General features: G+C 40.1%; 1 protein-coding gene across 3 annotated transcripts in view; it reads right to left on the reverse strand.

Annotated features, from left to right (window-relative positions):
• LOC128687555 (UDP-glycosyltransferase UGT5) overlaps positions 1-20,310 on the reverse strand; it is a 212,593-nt gene that overhangs the window by 129,269 nt on the left and 63,014 nt on the right. For all 3 annotated transcript variants that reach the window (XM_070084131.1, XM_070084132.1, XM_070084130.1), the window contains exon 2: positions 16,544-16,661. In XM_070084131.1, coding sequence (XP_069940232.1) covers positions 16,544-16,585 — 42 coding nt within the window. In that variant the 5' untranslated portion in view covers positions 16,586-16,661. The remainder of the gene's footprint in view (positions 1-16,543; positions 16,662-20,310) is intronic.

Here is a 20,310-nt window from a genome sequence, read left to right on the forward strand (position 1 = left end):
TTCATAAGTTCCGTGTGCACATAAATATGGGATAATAAATAATTATTTTGTCTACTTTGATTTTTTACTGCCTCCTTTATCTGCTTGAAAACAAACGATAGCTAGTTGTTGCCAGATCAGCCGGGCTGTGGTTCGTATGTTGGACTACGTGTGACCAGCAGTAACAGCCTGGTTGATCAAGCCCTGATCCACAGGGAGGCCTGGTCGTGGACCGGGCCAGAGGGTCGTTGATTCCCGGAATATCCTCCAGGTAGACTCCAGGTAGGTAAGTAATTTAATTACTGTAAATGTAACAAGTATCTAGAGTATGCGAAACACGGCGCGTAACATCCGCAGACTTTCACAGACGCCATCATCATTATTTCTCTGCATTTTAGAGGTTATGGATTTGCCCCCCCCCCCCCTCACGGAAGGTTCCTTGAAGTTGGTGAGGGGCTCTTGATTTAGGGAATTGGATCTGTGCTCCAGTTCCCCGAATTAAGCCTGAATGCCTTCCACATCCCCCCGGCGCTGTATAATCCTACGGTGGCTTGGTGGCTAGAGCTCCCGCTTCACACACGGAGGGCCCGGGTTCGATTCCCGGCGGGTGGAAATTCCGACACGTTTCCTTACACCTGTTGTCCTGTTCACCTAGCAGCAAATAGGTACCTGGGTGTTAGTCGACTGGTGTGGGTCGCATCCTGGGGGACAAGATTAAGGACCCCAATGGAAATAAGTTAGACAGTCCTCGATGACGAACTGACTTTCTTGGGTTATCCTGGGTGGCTAACCCTCCGGGGTTAAAAATCCGAACGAAATCTTATCTTATCTTATCTTAGCGCTTCCCCTTGATTATAATAATAATAATAATCTAGATTTGCCATTCTTGTACCCGAGAGAGTCGAAGAAGTTAATACATATTTTATTGGAAGTACTGAGCACAGAGTCAAGGTAATTAGTTTAGTCTGCAAAAAAATTATTAAATTTCAGCTATTTGCAGCGTTTGTTCACTAGATGTTGAAATCCGGGTCATTCGTTTCTGAGACCAGGTTTCATAATTAGCATACTATATCAAAAATGTTTAGAAAGAGAAGTAAAAAAACGTACTTAGCATAAAAAAGTATGAATTTACACTAGATTTAGTAAGGTATGTGTGTGTGTGTGTGTACTCACCTAGTTGTACTCACCTAGTTGAGGTTGCGGGGGTCGAGTCCGAGCTCCTGGCCCCGCCTCTTCACTGGTCGCTACTAGGTCACTCTCCCTGAACCGTGAGCTTTATCATACCTCTGCTTAAAGCTATGTATGGATCCTGCCTCCACTACATCGCTTCCCAAACTATTCCATTTACTGACTACTCTGTGGCTGAAGAAATACTTCCTAACATCCCTGTGATTCATCTGTGTCTTCAGCTTCCAACTGTGTCCCCTTGTTACTGTGTCCAATCTCTGGAACATCCTGTCTTTGTCCACCTTGTCAATTCCTCTCAGTATTTTGTATGTCGTTATCATGTCCCCCCTATCTCTCCTGTCCTCCAGTGTCGTCAGGTTGATTTCCCTTAACCTCTCCTCGTAGGACATACCTCTTAGCTCTGGGACTAGTCTTGTTGCAAACCTTTGCACTTTCTCTAGTTTCTTCACGTGCTTGGCTAGGTGTGGGTTCCAAACTGGTGCCGTATACTCCAATATGGGCCTAACATACACGGTGTACAGGGTCCTGAATGATTCCTTATTAAGATGTCGGAATGCTGTTCTGAGGTTTGCTAGGCGCCCATATGCTGCAGCAGTTATTTGGTTGATGTGCGCTTCAGGAGATGTGCCTGGTGTTATACTCACCCCAAGATCTTTTTCCTTGAGTGAGGTTTGTAGTCTCTGACCCCCTAGACTGTACTCCGTCTGCGGCCTTCTTTGCCCTTCCCCAATCTTCATGACTTTGCACTTGGTGGGATTGAACTCCAGGAGCCAATTGCTGGACCAGGTCTGCAGCCTGTCCAGATCCCTTTGTAGTTCTGCTTGGTCTTCGATCGAGTGAATTCTTCTCATCAACTTCACGTCATCTGCAAACAGGGACACCTTCCGTCATGTCGTTCACAAGACGGAAGGAATAGACTCTGAGGTGTCCCTGTGATGTGTGTGTGTGTGTGTGTGTGTGTGTGTGTGTGCATTGATTTAGAACATTTAAAGCACCGAGGATATTAGCTTAATGTAACTGACCAGACAACATTCTTACAGTGTGTTAGGTAAATTACTAATGATTATCTAAAATGCTCCAGTAACCTAAGCGAATAATAATAATAATAATAATAATAATAATAATAATAATAATAATAATAATAATAATAATAATAATAATAATAATAATAATAATAATAATAATAAAGAAGAAGAAGAAGAAGAAGAAGAAGAAGAAGAAGAAATGAATGAACGCTTTAACAGTTATTCTAGATATGTTTAAAAAAAAGATGCAAAGGAGACCAGGTTTGGTGTTTAATTAGTGCCAGAGTCACCTTATTGCTGCTATAACAATACATATAACAGCTTCCACTGTATCGCAGTTCCGCTGTTAATGTGTCTCCAGAGAGGCTGCTGTCAAGTTTTACTCTAGGTGAAGTTTTAATTGACGTTTAGCATACATCATGCAATAGATTTATTATACTTGGGGGGTGAGTGGAGGCGTTGCCATGACGACTATGAAACTAATAAAAACACACACATACACGTACACACAAAACTACACCCCCCCAAAAAATAATATAGGCTAAGTGTCTATCGACAAGTGCCTTTGATAACTGGTAACTAAACGCATGACACCTTAGGCCTAGTGTTTATTGACAAGTACCTTTGACACCCTGTAAGTGGCTTGCGCGTACACACACACACACAAACAAACGCACACACACACACACACACACACACACACACACACACACACACACACACACACACACACACACACACACACACACACACGAAGAGAACTTGTTTTGGAAGAGGGAGAGGTGTTCAAGTTTCTTGGATGGAGAACCCTTCAAGTTATCTTCTCTTGAAGGTTGGCTTGCATGATTCAGTCGAAGGTATTACACCAGAGGGAGGAACACGGAGACTCGATCCTCTGGAGAGGGACCCGCTGTCTCAGCTGCAATCCCCTGAATCTCGACACATCTTACAGTCTGTCAGTCAGATAGGCAGATACACAGTCAACTCGAGTGTGGCTGCCAAAAGGACAACTTCCACTGTCAGCATAATTGATGAGTGAAGGAAGGGAAGAAAGCGGATCAATATATTTTTTCCATTAATGTTAATGTAAAATTTTTTAATTTTGCACCAAAAGAATCTTAGAAAACTTATCTAACCTTATTATAACAAGTGCAATTTATTTTAGCCTAGCCCAACTAATTATATTTTAGATTTGTTTACAGTAATTTAATACTAAACAAACACAGCGAAATATATTTTTTTTCGTTAGGTTAAGAATGATTTGGCGAAATTATTGCATACACAAATTTTCGCTTGTCCTATATGGCAAGATGAGCGTTGCTATTTAAGCCAAGATCGCAAGTTCTGCCTATTCGGCACGACATATGTATATATATGTGGCATGCAAAGAGTACGTAACCTTTATTCGGCGCATGGACACACCCTCATTTACAGGCTATCTCCCCCAACCAGCGAACCAGGTTGCTAAGAGTTGATGATGGGGCCCCATCGTTCAACTAGTGACCAGGTTCTAGCCAATAAGAAGGTGGGATTGACAATCGCAGAGGTTATGTGGATACCGCTCTCCTGTCTGCCCTTGTCATTCCCACTCTAGAGCTGGTTGAAGCACGGTCTGCTATCTTGTGGCTTCTATTTCTGCCTTGCTTACCGTGGAGTGCACTATATTTATCACTGTACATAGTGTACATATTGCTGTTATAATTGGTGAAGGATAATATAAGTCTAAACTTTTTCTACTGTGTTTATTTGCTCCCATTACACCTGGGATAACAGGCCATTTGAAATCCTAGGTTGTAATATGGGGGCCTGTCCGGGAGCTGGACTTAGAGAAACGGTTGAGCTTAGGGTGAAGCTTGTAGCAGGAACATTGTGTAGCTTGCTGTTTCGCTTCGCTTTACAAATTTTGCGTGTCAGTTGCTTATGATCAGCCTTGCTATTGTGTGATCGTTCAACAGCTCGCTACTAGCTTGTTCAGTGTGCTCGCTTCGCTACGGTCAATCTTGTGTGCAGTCGGCTTTGCTTGTATGCGTATTCTGCAATCGTACTGTGCATAGCTAAGCGTGTTCTGCAAATTAACGTGTTACGTTGGGGTATTCGTACTGTGCATAGCGAATAACTTATGCCACCTAGACGAGTCAGACGCCTGGTGTCGGCATATACTTTGCATAACCTACCTAAATTATCCCTACAGCGTTGTTGGCAAATTGCTCGTTCCATTGGCATTCCCTATAAACGCACTCTCACAGCTGCGCAACTGCGTTCACTTATTGCTGACATACTTATTGAAGAAGAGATGGCACATCAAACTCCTCCCTCTACGGGAGCTAAGGAAAAAACTCTTATGTTCTCGCAGGAGGAAGATGATACACCTACGGAGCAAAATGGTCAGTATAGTGCAGCTGGGTTGTCTCAGGGTGAATCAGCGTCGTTGGCACTTGAGCTGGCAAAAATCAATCTTGAGCAAACTAGGGAACAGAGAGCATTCGCAAGGGAAGAATTTGATAGGGAAAGAGAGAGGAGGCAGTTTTCGCATTCTGTAAACGATTTCAGTTTACAAAAAGCAGTACAGCTTGTTCCCCGCTTCAATGAGGCCGAACCAGAGCAATTTTTCGAAAGCTTCGAAAATCAGGCTCGAGCCTTGAGGTGGCCGGAACAGCACTGGGCAGCGTTGGTTCATACAGCATTATTGGGTAAGGCACAGGAATTTACGTCGGTATTAACTGACGCTGAATTCTCTGATTATCAAGTAGTGAAGACCACAGTGTTGGGAGCATATACATGTATCCCAGCTAAATATCGTAAGACCTTCAAATTGAACAGGCGGCAGCTTGGTCAATCCCTGGTGGACTTTGTGAGACAGCAAACCAAAGCTTTTACCAGCTGGTATAAAGCGAGTGGTGTCTCTAACTTTGAGGAGCTGGTGCAGCTTATTCTGATTGATAACCTGCTGGAGTCTGTGGGACCAGAGGTTCGTGTCTTTCTGCAGGATCGTGACTTAACCACTGCATTGGAGGCGGCCAGGTTGGCTGATACCTTCGAAACGAACCGCTCCTTGTCCGAGCGGTCCTGTCTCTCTTTTCAACAGTCTGGCGTGAGCAGAGATCGACAACATTGGAGAATGAAGTGCCAGCAGGAGGGAGAGCGTCTACGTCATCCAAATAAGTCACCTGGTGAGCCACGCTTCTCAACATATGGTCCCCCTGCGGAGAGGCAAACTACTTATGGAGCATCTCGACAACAATATCCAGAGAGGCACCAGCCAGAACGACACCACTTGCAACGTCATCAGGGAGTAAAGGGCAAGCCTGTCGTCTGCTTCAGGTGCAATAAAGTAGGTCACATCAGTTCCAACTGCCCCCAAAAACCTCAACCCATCGGGAAAATCTCTAATATCCCTAGTAACATGTCCCCTAGAGAAGTAGAAAAAGGTATGGCCCCTTATTATTGCGAAAGTCTTATTTCCCTTCAGGAAAACTCAGAACCAACTAAAGTAAATACCTTTAGAGATACTGGAGCATATTGCTCACTTGTCAGAGAAGGAATATTACCCCTTTCAGAGAATACTTCCTTGAATTCCTCAGTTTTATTGGAAGCTTACGGAGGAGCTATATATTCAGTTCCTTTGCATAAAATTTATGTACAGTGCAAATATTACACTGGGTACTTGACTGTAGGTATCTCAAAAGGATTTCCCATGAAAAATGCCATGTTATTACTGGGTAATAACATTACTACTGTTACTTCGTGTCCTGAACCTATAATGATTAATGCTTCTCCAGTGTTGGCCATAACTCGGGCAACATCCCAAGGGTTGTCTGGGGAGAATGTTGACCTATCCTTGGACGACTCCGATCTCGGAATAGCCACGTTGTTTTATGAGACACACCGGCCGGAGTCTCGTAAATCAAGTGAACAGACCCCGATCAAGCCTTCCTATTCCCAGGTTGCAGGATTGCCAGATGTCTCTGTTTCCATGCCCGAGGGACTGTCCTTCCGGGAGGAACAACGACAGGACCCTTCTTTAAAATGCGCTTTTGAGGCAGCCATGGGTAAATCCTCTTTGGGTCATCCAGTCAAGTATGAAGTTAAAAATGATTATTTGGTTTGCACTGAGACTGGTAAGGAGATAGAGGGCCGGCAATTATACGACAGGTTAGTGGTTCCAACCAAGTATAGACCTCAGATATTAAATATAGCTCATAATACGTCATCAGGAGGTCACTTAGGAATTACAAAAACCTTGTATAGAATCACAAAAGAATTTTATTGGCCAAAATTAAAGAAAGATGTGAAGAATCATATTAGGTGTTGCCGAGAATGTCAGCAAGTTGGAAAACCTGGACATTCCATTAAACCTGCACCTCTCCAACCCATACCTGCTGATGGAGAACCTTTTGCAGATTTAATTATAGATTGTGTAGGTCCACTACCTAAGTCAAAGTCTGGAAATCAGTATTTATTTACAATTATGGATAAAGTAACCAGATATCCTGAAGCGATCCCAATGCGTAGTATCAATACTAAAGCTATTCTCAAAGCTTTAACAAAATTCATTTCTTGTTTTGGCATTCCTAAAACTATACAAAGTGATCAAGGTACTAACTTCACTGCCAAAGCATTTAGGGAAGTATTAACTAGGTTAGGGATAATTCACAACTTATCCACTGCCTATCACCCTCAGTCCCAAGGCGCCTTGGAAAGATTCCACCAAACATTAAAAACAATGATGAGAAGTTTTTGCATGCACTTTCCGACAGATTGGGATGAATCTCTACCTTTGTTGCTGTTCTCAGTACGGGAGACGGTGCAAGAGTCTACAGGGTATAGTCCGTTTGAGCTGATCTTTGGGCACAATGTACGAGGTCCTCTTCGGGTGCTCAAAGAAGGATGGATGGGAGAAGACGTAAGCTCAGCACTCTACAACCCGTCTTCAAGGTTGCAGGTGGCACGTGAGTTAGCCACGGCTAACCTAAAGATAGCTCAAAGTAAGATGAAACAGAGGTATGACAAAAGTGCACAATTCCGCTCCTTCCATCCAGGAGACAAGGTGTTGGTGCAGGAACCTATACCTGGCCACACCTTGAAAGCTAGATTTACGGGACCTATGCAGATAGTAAGTAGATTATCTGATTTAAATTATGTGGTAGCTCCCATTGATAAGACCTCAAAAACAAAAACTTACCACATTAATCAAATCAAGGCCTTTCATACACCAGATAAAGTCCCAGTAATGACTCTGTCCTCTACCTCTGAGGACGACTCTGACTCTTTGCACTCTATCTCTGAAATTAATACTAAACTTTCAAATTCTGTCCTCCTCAAGGATCCTAGCCCTTTAATGGCTGGATTATCTGAAATACAAGCAACCAATTTAACTGAGCTTCTACAGTCATATCCTAATATTTTTTCGGATGTGCCGAAAAAATGTACGTTAGGTTACCATGATGTAGATGTGGGAAAATCTAAACCAATTAAACTCTCCCCCTACAGAGCTAATCCTGAAAAGCAAAGGCTACTTCAGCAGGAAGTAGACTTCTTGTTAGAACATGGTTTAGTGGAGGAGTCATCTAGTCCATGGGCTTCACCGTGCATCCTAGTAAAAAAGGCTGATGGAGGGTTTCGTATGTGCACAGACTACCGTAAAGTGAACGAGGTCACAATTACAGATGCTTACCCTCTTCCTCGTCTGGATGACGTAATTGACTTTGTGGGTAAGGCTACTTTTGTGTCCAAATTAGATCTCCTTAAAGGTTACTATCAGGTACCTTTGACAGATAAGGCGAAGGAAATCTCTGCCTTCGTGATTCCAGGAGGTCATTATCAGTATACAGTTACCCCCTTCGGAATGAAAAATTCCCCCTCTTCATTCCAGAAACTCGTCCATCAGGCTATTAAAGGACTTGAAGGCACGGCAGCATACCTAGATGATATTGTTGTGGTGTCTGATACTTGGGATCAACACCTACTTAGACTTAAAGCTCTGTTTGAGACCTTTAAGAATTCCCAATTAACAGTTAATTTATCTAAATCTTCCTTTGGCCAGGCCACTGTCACTTTTCTAGGCCATGAAGTAGGTAGTGGTAAAGTTGCACCTAAACTTGCTAAAGTTCTTTCGATTAAAGAATATCCAGTTCCTCATGATAGGAAATCTCTTCAACGTTTCCTAGGCATGATAGGATTTTACAGAAGATTCTGTAAGAATTTCTCAGATATTGTAGCCCCTCTTACCTCTCTTACCAGTCATAAAGTTCCCTTTAATTGGACGTCAGATTGTAACACTGCTTTTAATAAAGCAAAAAGATTATTGTGCTCTGCACCCATTCTCCTGTCTCCAGACTTCTCCAAACCTTTTTCATTACAGGTTGATGCTTGTGAGTCTGGGGTTGGGGCGGTACTATTACAAATCGGGAACAAGGAGCTGCAGCCAATCGCATACTTTTCAGCTAAGTTCCAGCCACATCAGAGAGCTTACTCTACCATTGAAAAAGAAGCCCTCGCGCTGGTAATGGCTTTGGAGCATTTCGATGTTTATGTGGGCCAGACATCGCAGGTGGTCACAGTCTACAGTGATCACAACCCGTTAGTCTATCTCCAAGCCATGAAGAATCACAACACAAGGCTCATGCGCTGGACGCTAAGGCTGCAGCCCTACAATATTTATATCAAATACATTGCCGGCAAAGAAAATGTGTTGGCAGACTCTTTGTCAAGAGTCTAGTTTAATATTTTATTTAGGTTAGGATGTATTTGTGGTAACCCCCCTTTCAAGCTCTTTTTTTTATCCCCTGATGTGGGGGGTTTTTTTTAGTGAGGGGATACGGGCTACCGTCCGCTTGTATCTTGGACCTATGTTGGCCTATCTGACTGCTGTCTCACTCTGAGTTTAGAGTTTGGCTTTTGGTCACTAGGAAAGCTGAGCTCTATCTAAGAGTTGGATGGTGGAGAGGATAGGCGGTCCCATTATTTTGTGCCATGGCGGCACGGTTACCACTGGGAGGTGGCAGCCTAATCCTGAGCCTTCTCGGGGGTGGGGGTGTGGCATGCAAAGAGTACGTAACCTTTATTCGGCGCATGGACACACCCTCATTTACAGGCTATCTCCCCCAACCAGCGAACCAGGTTGCTAAGAGTTGATGATGGGGCCCCATCGTTCAACTAGTGACCAGGTTCTAGCCAATAAGAAGGTGGGATTGACAATCGCAGAGGTTATGTGGATACCGCTCTCCTGTCTGCCCTTGTCATTCCCACTCTAGAGCTGGTTGAAGCACGGTCTGCTATCTTGTGGCTTCTATTTCTGCCTTGCTTACCGTGGAGTGCACTATATTTATCACTGTACATAGTGTACATATTGCTGTTATAATTGGTGAAGGATAATATAAGTCTAAACTTTTTCTACTGTGTTTATTTGCTCCCATTACACCTGGGATAACAGGCCATTTGAAATCCTAGGTTGTAATAATATATATATAATATATATATATATATTTATATATATATATCTATATATATATATATTTAAATATATATATGTATATATATATATATCTATAGATATATATTTATATATATGTACATATATATATATATATATATATGTACATATATATATGTATATATATATATATATATATATGTAAATATATATATATATATATATATATACATATATATATGTACATATATATATGTATATATATATATATATATATATATATGTATATATATATATATATATATATATATATATATATATATATATATATATATATATGTCGTGCCGAATACGTAAAACTGGTCAATTAGCAAGAACTCATTTAAAATTAAGTCCTTTCTAAAATTTTCTCTTATACGTTTAGAGATATATTTTTTTCATTAATGCTCATGTAAAATTTTTTAATTTTGCTACAAAAGAATATTAGAAAACTTACCTAACCTTATTATAACAAGAATAATTTATTTTAGCCTAACCCAACTAATTATGTTTTATATTTGTTTACAATAATTTAATACTAAACAAACACAGTGAAATATATTTTTTTCGTTAGGTTAAGAATGATTTTGGCGAAATTATTGCATACACAAATTTTCACTTGTCCTATATGGCAAGATGAGCGTTGCTATTTAAGCCAAGATGGCAAGTTCTGCCTATTCGGCACGACATATATATATTTATATATATGTATATATATATATATATATATATATATATATATATATATATATATATATATATATATATATATATATATATATATACATATATATATATATATATATATATATATATATATATATATATATATATATATATATATATATATATATATATATATATATATATATATATATATATATATATATACATGTATGTATATAGGTAGTAGGTTGGTAGACAGCAACCACCCAGGGAAGTACTACCGTCCTGCCAGATGACTGTGATACAGAAACCAGTAACTGTTTTGCATGATGGTAGGATTGCTGGTGTCTTTTTCTGTCTCATAAACACGCTAGATAACAGGGATATCTTGCTACTCCAACTTACACTTTGGTCACACTTCACAGACATGTACATGCATATATATATACATACATCTAGGTTTTTCTCCTTTTTCTACATAGCTCTTGTTCTTCTTTATTTCTTCTATTGTCCATGGGGAAGTGGAAAAGAATCTTTCCTCCGTAAGCCATGCGTGTCGTATGAGGCGACTAAAATGCCGGGAGCAATGGGCTAGTAACCCCTTCTCCTGTAGACATTTACTAAAAAAGAGAAGAAGAAAAACTTTATAAAACTGGGATGCTTGAATGTGCGTGGATGTAGTGCAGATGATAAGAAACAGATGATTGCTGATGTTATGAATGAAAAGAAGTTGGATGTCCTGGCCCTAAGCGAAACAAAGCTGAAGGGGGTAGGGGAGTTTCGGTGGGGGGAAATAAATGGGATTAAATCTGGAGTATCTGAGAGAGTTAGAGCAAAGGAAGGGGTAGCAGTAATGTTGAATGATCAGTTATGGAAGGAGAAAAGAGAATATGAATGTGTAAATGCAAGAATTTTGTGGATTAAAGTAAAGGTTGGATGCGAGAAGTGGGTCATAATAAGCGTGTATGCACCTGGAGAAGAGAGGAATGCAGAGGAGAGAGAGAGATTTTGGGAGATGTTAAGTGAATGTATAGGAGCCTTTGTACCAAGTGAGAGAGTAATTGTGGTAGGGGACCTGAATGCTAAAGTAGGACAAACTTTTAGAGAGGGTGTGGTAGGTAAGTTTGGGGTGCCAGGTGTAAATGATAATGGGAGCCCTTTGATTGAATTTTGTATAGAAAGGGGTTTAGTTATAGGTAATACATATTTTAAGAAAAAGAGAATAAATAAGTATACAAAATATGATGTAGGGCGAAATGACAGTAGTTTGTTGGATTATGTATTGGTAGATAAAAGACTGTTGAGTAGACTTCAGGATGTACATGTTTATAGAGGGGCCACAGATATATCAGATCACTTTCTAGTTGTAGCTACACTGAGAGTAAAAGGTAGATGGGATACAAGGAGAATAGAAGCATCAGGGAAGAGAGAGGTGAAGGTTTATAAACTAAAAGAGGAGGCAGTTAGGGAAAGATATAAACAGCTATTGGAGGATAGATGGGCTAATGAGAGTATAGGCAATGGGGTCGAAGAGGTATGGGGTAGGTTTAAAAATGAAGTGTTAGAGTGTTCAGCAGAAGTTTTTGGTTACAGGAAAGTGGATGCGGGAGGGAAGAGGAGCGATTGGTGGAATGATGATGTAAAGAGAGTAGTAAGGGAGAAAAAGTTAGCATATGAGAAGTTTTTACAAAGTAGAAGTGATGCAAGGAGGGAAGAGTATATGGAGAAAAAGAGAGAGGTTAAGAGAGTGGTGAAGCAATGTAAAAAGAGAGCAAATGAGAGAGTGGGTGAGATGTTATCAACAAATTTTGATGAAAATAAGAAAAAGTTTTGGAGTGAGATTAACAAGTTAAGGAAGCCTAGAGAACAAATGGATTTGTCAGTTAAAAATAGGAGAGGAGAGTGAAACATTTTTTTCGTTAGGTTCAGAATGATTTTGGCGAAATTATTGCATACACAAATTTTCACTTGTCCTATTTGGCAAGATGAGCGTTGCTATTTAAGCCAAGATCGCAAGTTCTGCCTATTCGGCACGACATGTGTATATATATATATATATATATATATATATATATATATATATATATATATATATATATATATATATATATATATATATATATATATATATATATATATATATATACATAGTGTAGAAGCATAGACAAGGAAACAAATGATGTTGGTTTGTTTATAAGAGGACCTCACTGAGAATTGTGCTTCCACAGCCTTGCCTCGCCCACCTCAGAGGTACTCTACATGTAAACTCAATTTAGAGGACAACCACATACTCTTTGTCGTGTCGTCAGACAGATTTGAATACCTGTGAATGTAGAGACTGGCAGGGTAGTGGTGGCTAGGGTGGTAACTGGTTGCAGGGTGCTGTTAGAAGTCCTGGTGACAGGGGTGGTGGCAGGGGAGGTTAGTGTTAAGTGAAAGAACTGGGGTGGTGACAGGTTGGGAGGTGACATGGGTAGTGGCAGCAGCGGTGGGAGGTATGATTTAAGAATGATATTAGGTGGGGGGAGTGATGACAGGAATTGTGGCAGGGATGGCAGCAGAGGTGCTGATAAAGTAGGTTGTTTACAGGGTTGGGATAGCCAGGGTAGTTAGTCTGATGTTGGCACGAGTGGTGGCAAAAGCTGTGGCATTGATTGTGGTGAAATAGTTGGTAGTAGGGAGAGTGGTGGTAGGAGTGGTGGTAGGGATAGTGGTGGTAGGGGTGGTGGCAGGAGTGGTGGTAGGGAGAGTGGTGGTAAGAGTGGTGGTAGGAGTGGTGGTAGGAGTGGTGGTAGGAAGGATGCAAACTATGAACCACAACACATTTGACTACCAAATACAGGGACTAAAAGCCTTTGTAAGTTCCAGTTATACTTATATCTGAAATATGCGACAACTTGTGATGGATTTCCCAGTAGCTCACCTAAATACCATTCATATAACTAATGCCATTATCCTGTCAGTTTTAACACATAAAAAATAGGTCTCTATCTCATAACAGGTAAAGACAATAAGCTTAATATTATTTAACATTAAACTTTATGTTCCAACTGAGCACATACATTTTGTCACATTAGGTATAATGTTAGAACAAATTAATAACTGAAATCTTCTCAGAATAACTTTCTAGCAATATTATTTATTGATTTTTATGAACAGTGAAGGCTCTATACACCGTCTGCTAATCGAGGCCTGTCTGGCACACAGACTTCTAGATTTATTCAATGTCTTCAGCCTCTATGTACATTCACATACATTAGTACATAAAAAGGAAGGAGCACTGCTGCAGGACTACTGGCCCAAGCTAAGCAGGTCTAACTCAGGCCCACCCACACTCCATGTACTTGTCTAATCTATTTTTAGAACTGCACAAGGTTTTCCCTTCAGTGACGTTACTCGGGAGTTTGTTCCACTAATCCACAACTCTATTACCAAACCAATACTTTTGTAAAAATCCTTTCTAAATCTAAATTTTTCCAACTTGAACCCACTGCTGTCAGTCCTGTCTTGGTTAGATACTTTTATCACGTTATTGAAATCCCTTTTATTCTTGTTTTCCATTTAAACAAATCAGTCATACCACGCTGAGTGTTTCTGCCAGTGGAAGCATCTTATTAAGCAAGAAAATAAGCCAGAGAAAATTAGATTTACGACACTATTAATACCAATGCTAAGATATCTGATCAAAGAGTCCTCTAGATTCTGAGTCTTACAAAGTTGCAAATTCTCGGAGGTTTCATAGTCGAATCCCAGTGTGTCTATCCCGAGACAGTTACAAGGGCGACTCTGATGGCACATTACGTTTTCCTACAGTATTTTACCCCCGGATACTTAGGTACATTGCGACGACGCCAGTGCCAACCTATTAATTAAATCCGTGATATTACCTAAAGAAGGTCTCACAAGCAGGTGAAGACCAGGTTGAAAGCAAAACAGGTCTCGGTTACATTGATAAAGTTAATACGAAAATACATTTTTTAGCAAATTACTCGATCAAATTTTGGTCAAAGGGAAGAATGTGACAGCTTACTTAAGGTGTTAACATGATGTACCAGCGTAGTGAACTTTGTAATCTGTACACTGTATATCTGGTGTACAACTTGTAATTTGTATACCTTGTGATTGATGTGTACACTGTTTCTTTAATCTTCACAGTAAGAATTTTTGCTATACTTTCTTCAGGGTCTTTGCTCTAGTAATGATATTATTATTAATAAAATACCAATAATAATACCAACTCGGTTAATTTAAAAAAAAAAAAAAAAAAAAAAAATAATAATAATAATAATAATAATAATAATAATAATAATTTATAATAATTTACAACAACAGCAATAATAATAATGATAATAATAATAATAATAATAACATGAGCTCCAACGGCGGCTCATCATCTGATTCGACACCATGCCCAGTTCTTCTAGGGTAGGGTAGGTGCCAGGAGCCGGAGCTCGCAGCTCACAAGACTGTCATTCCCATTAGCCCCCCTCGGGGCGGGGAGGGCAGACCAGAGAGGCCTAGCTTGTGGCTAGGCCTGGGGACAGTTGGTCCCAAAGATGAGGGGGTACTTGTGCCTCCTCCCATGGGAGATTTAGGTCTCAGACACTCCCTAAAGAGGGAGCCAAGGCCGGGCCACCACTTGGAAAAGGCCCGGGCCGGGAGAATACCGGCGAATCTTTAATAATAATAATAATAATAATAATAATAATAATAATAATAATAATAATAATAATAATAATAATAAATAATAATAATAATTAATTTATAAGCCAACACAATTCGACGTGATTCACCTCTTAGATGGAAAAATAAATCCACAATTTCAACACAAAGACTCCCTCTGCCCCCCTGCCCCCCAAACAAAGAGATATCCTTAGCACTTCCTCAAGAATTTTAACGGTCTTCACAAAAGATCAAACTCCCGGAGGAATCTGCTGGAGCGGCTCTCATAGCCAGAACAAACGAGCCAATGGGCCATTAAAACTTATATATGGCCTTTTGTCTTCGTAAAACTAGGCAGGATGACTATAATAATCTAAAATTAAAAGGTACACTTGTCTCTATTTCCTAACGGTGGGGAAAATTAAGGCCTTTTTTTTTTGGGTTCTGGTGTATGGTAACTGTTTGTCCTTAGTCGTTTGAAATATATTCATGAATTAATTTAGTTTTTTGAAAGTAATTGAATGAATATAGTTTATTCTTTTCAGGGAAAAGAATAAACTTCAGGAAAAACTCAAGGTTCTCCCCAGAGCTGTTTGAATATTTTCTTCTTCTATCTCCCCTTATATTATATATTCTATGTGGACTTTATTGAAGTCAAAATACATTGACAAAAATACAATGGGGGAATATATTTCAACATACCAGCAACGTTTCGCTCTCCAGTAACGGCTTGATAAAGCTTCTGGAGAGTGAAACGTTGCCACAATAAAGTGTCACATTTGATGCATCTGTGTGCATTTACCTACTTACTGTTAGGTGAACAGCGATAGCAGGTGTAAGGTGACTAACACTCAGGTACCTACTTACCTCTATTCTAACAGGGGCAGCAGGTGTAAGGTGAATAGCACCCAGGTACCTACTTACCGCTAGGTGAACAGTGACAGCAGGTGTAAGGTGAATAGCACCGAGGTACCTACATACCTCTAGGTGAACAGTGACACCACGTGTAAGGTGACTAACACTCAGGTACCTACTTACCTCTAGGCTAACAGAGGCAGCAGGTGTAAGGTGAATAGCACCCAGGTATCTACTTACCGCTAGGTGAACAGTGACAGCAGGTGTAAGGTGAATAGCACCGAGGTACCTACATACCTCTAGGTGAACAGTGACACCACGTGTAAGGTGACTAACACTCAGGTACCTACTTACCTCTAGGCTAACAGGGGCAGCAGGTGTAAGGTGAATAGCACCCAGGTACCTACTTACCGCTAGATGAACAGTGACAGCAGGTGTAAGATGAATAGCACCGAGGTACCTACATACCTCTAGGTGAACAGTGACACCACGTGTAAGGTGACTAACACTCAGGTACCTACTTACCTCTAGGCTAACAGAGGCAGCAGGTGTAAGGTGAATAGCACCCAGGTACCTACTTACCGCTAGGTGAACAGTGACAGCAGGTGTAAGGTGAATAGCACCGAGGTACCTACATACCTCTAGGTGAACAGTGACACCACGTGTAAGGTGACTAAACACTCAGGTACCGACTTACCTCTAGGCTAAAAGTGCTGGGTAAGTCGGTAAGTCGAGTCATCTCTCAATAAGATGTTTGACCAGGTTACTAGACATCATCTCGTTAGAACCCGAGTCAAGAGCCACTGCGTTGTTTCCTGAAGGGGCAGACACAGGCAAATTACCACAGGAAGTTTGATAACTTTAACTATTTGGGGATTATTAGAGCGAGCAAGATACAAAATATTTGATCAATGTTGGCAAAATTAATAGAAGGCAGCTATGGTCGATAGAAAAATATAATTAAGAATTTTTTCTGAATAGGAAATCTGTGGAAGTATAAATGTTGTGAGTGTGTGTGTGTGTGTGTGTGTGTGTGTGTGTGTGTGTGTGTGTGTGTGTGTGTGTGTGTGTGTGTGTGTGTGTGTGTGTGTGTGTGTGCGCGCGCATGCACATCTACGAATGAAATATTTAATTCTCGTTTCACAACTTAATAATAATAATAATAATAATAATAATAATAATAATAATAATAATAATAATAATAATAATAATAATAACCAAGCACTAAACTCTACAATTTATAACAAGACGATATATTAGGTCAGCCTGAACGTGGGTTAATAGGCAGCCTGAGCGTGGTATAACAGTCAACCTGAGCGTGGTGTCAACCTGAGCGTGGTATAACAGTCAACCTGAGCGTGGTATTGCAGTCAACCTGAGCGTGGTATAACAGTCAACCTGAGCGTGGTATAACAGTCAACGTGAGCGGGGTATAACAATCAACCTGTGTCGTTTACTCTAGCAGTCATCTGGGCAGTCATAACTCAGCACTATAAACATAAGTCTCCGTGGCGTGCCAGGGGCCACGCACATTACAGCCACGTCTGGCTCATAATCACCCATCATTTTGTCGTGGAGCGTAATTAAACCCTGGCTCCCATAAGTCACCAGTGCCAATAACCAGCCAGTTGGGGCACCAGCTCGTGTATCACTCTTCCAGGCACTTCGGTGTGCCTTCAGGCTGGTAAATGGCTCTTGGTTCAAGGAAATGGAGTCTCGATATAATAGCAAACAGTGAAGAAGGTTTTTCTGTCGTATTATTGCACGCTTTGTAGATCAATGATGCTCTACGTAGAGCAAGGCTTTATCACACTTTCGTACATTGCCATGGCTGGTGGGTTAATGGTGTTTGACTTGAGAAGGGTCATTAGGCCTGTTCCAGGGTGTTACAAAAAACGCGATTTCTAATAAGCATAGAGATCTCCAGTGAATACTAGAAAGGACTGCCCTTCTAGCATCCAGCCTGTTACTGGGTTCTTGTAACAAGTAGTCAGTATCCTGGTCCAATTATCACTTATAATTCAGTAAGATTCAATAGTGCTTCAGGATTACAACCGGTAGGCTACTAACTAAAGAAATTAAAATTTAATAAGTTTATTAATAACAAAATAGTCTAGGAGTACATTATCAAATTAAATTAATGTAATCAACATACTCAATCACTTCTCTCGTGTACAGTAGTATTGTGCTGAAGGCACATATCACATTTATATGTCTTAAGTGCCGTCTGGTACATTAACATTTAATAATACAGCTATATACAAATAAGTTTCTGTGTATGTGTGTAAATGCTCTAAGTAGTTCGCTATGTCTCCACACTCGACTAGACTTAAACCAGTGACTGACAAAGTCCTCACATCAACTAACTTCTTGACCAACCTGGCAATCAGAACAGCTTGCTTGAACAAAAAGCAAACTGATAATTCTAACAGCAATATAACAAGCAATGACGACACAGAATCAGGAACAAGGAGATAATATAACAACACTTAAGTAGGGACCATCTGCAGATCCTCCACAAAAGTCACAAAACTCCCATACTACTGAATCTAAGTTAAGCATTAGAAAATTCCAGACTGTGACAGTACACAGATACCAGTACAAGTTAGGTCAGAAGCTACAGCTCAAGACCTGAGTTTCTCAGAGTGTCATTGTGGCACACAACCTCAGTACAACTTCGAAAATCACTAAGTTTAGGCAATGTTCTGTGAACAGAGTTCTACAGAACCAACAACAAGAAAGCGATAGAGACGATCTTCCAACAAGGGCCCACAAGAGAGAGGAGTGTGGGGCGTCTTGTCATGATAACGTCCAACCACCAAGAGAGTGAGCCACCCACTGACTGACTGACTACTCGAGGCGAGGTGTGATCACTCCCCCCCCGATCACGTGATAGCTCTGTGCTGTTACTTGCCGCCCCTATTCTCGCCGAACACAGGTGTATTTGTGGCAGTGAAGCAGCAGACCGATTCGGGTACCATGGTCTTGTGTGCCGTAAATCCGATGGAAAGATTGCAAGACATGAGGAGGTTAATAACATTATAAAGAGGAGCCTCACAACAGCTGGATGCCCAGCAGTAAGGGAGCCACCCCAACTATGCAGATCTGATGGCAGCCAGAAGCGTCCAGATGGTATCACCCTTCAAGCCTGGACAGATGGGAAGCAGGTGGTGTGGGACTATACATGTGCATCTACCTTGGCTGATACCTATCTCCAATACACCAGGGAGGAAGGAGGGGCAGCTGCCAGCTTCAGGGAGTCCCAAAAGTCTAGAAAATATGGAGAACTTGCCCATCATTATGTTTGTTCCCATAGGCTCAGAAACCCTTGGCTCATGGGGAAAGAGTGCATCTAATTTCCTTAAGGAGCTGGGAAAAAGACTCATCAGGGTAACTAGGGATCCCAGGGCAGCTAGTTTTCTGTTCCAGCGGCTCAGTGCGGCTGTTCAAAGGGGTAATGCCTGCTGTATTTTGGGCACACGCCCCAGTTCTGAGGAGCTGGATGAGATTTTCACCTTATAATCGGTGATACACACGTAACAACATGTACCGTATATGCCACCTTTATATCAATAATGTATCTCTTAAATCTTCTGTGCCATATTATGTAATAAAATATTCCTATTTGTAAATATATATATATATATATATATATATATATATATATATATATATATATATATATATATATATATATATATATATATATGTCGTGCCGAATATGTAAAACTGGTCAATTAGCAAGAACTCATTTAAAATTAAGTCCTTTCTAAAATTTTCTCTTATACGTTTAAAGATATATTTTTTCATTAATGTTGATGTAAAAAATTATAATTTTGCACCAAAAGGAGCTTAGAAAACTTACCTAACCTTATTATAACAAGAATAATTTATTTTAGCCTAACCCAACTAAATATATTTTAGATTTGTTTGCAATAATTTAATACTAAACAAACACAGTGAAATATATTTTTTTCGTTAGGTCCAGAATGATTTTGGCGAAATTATTGCATACACAAATTTTCGCTTGTCCTATATGGCAAGATGAGCGTTGCTATTATATATATATATATATATATATATATATATATATATATATATATATATATATATATATATATATATATATATATATATATATATATATATATATATATATGTTACATCCTACCTAATAATATAACTGAGTCAAATAATAATATAAAGCAATATATTTACGATTTAGCTATTATCGCAAATATAAGCAATATAAAATTATAAGAACAGGTAATATACATTATATACATTGTGACACATTCAGGGGTCGCAATACAGGGTCATTAAAGCTGAATGAGGTTGATTAAGGGTGCACAGGGGTTATTAAAGCTGAATGAGGTTGATTAAGGCTGCACACGGGTCATTAAGGCTACACACGGGTAATTAAGGCTACACACGGGTCATCAAGGCCCGAAAGTCATTAAGGCT

This window comes from Cherax quadricarinatus, chromosome 11, assembly GCF_038502225.1.
Source record: "Cherax quadricarinatus isolate ZL_2023a chromosome 11, ASM3850222v1, whole genome shotgun sequence".
In the NCBI taxonomy this organism is placed as follows: domain Eukaryota; kingdom Metazoa; phylum Arthropoda; class Malacostraca; order Decapoda; family Parastacidae; genus Cherax; species Cherax quadricarinatus.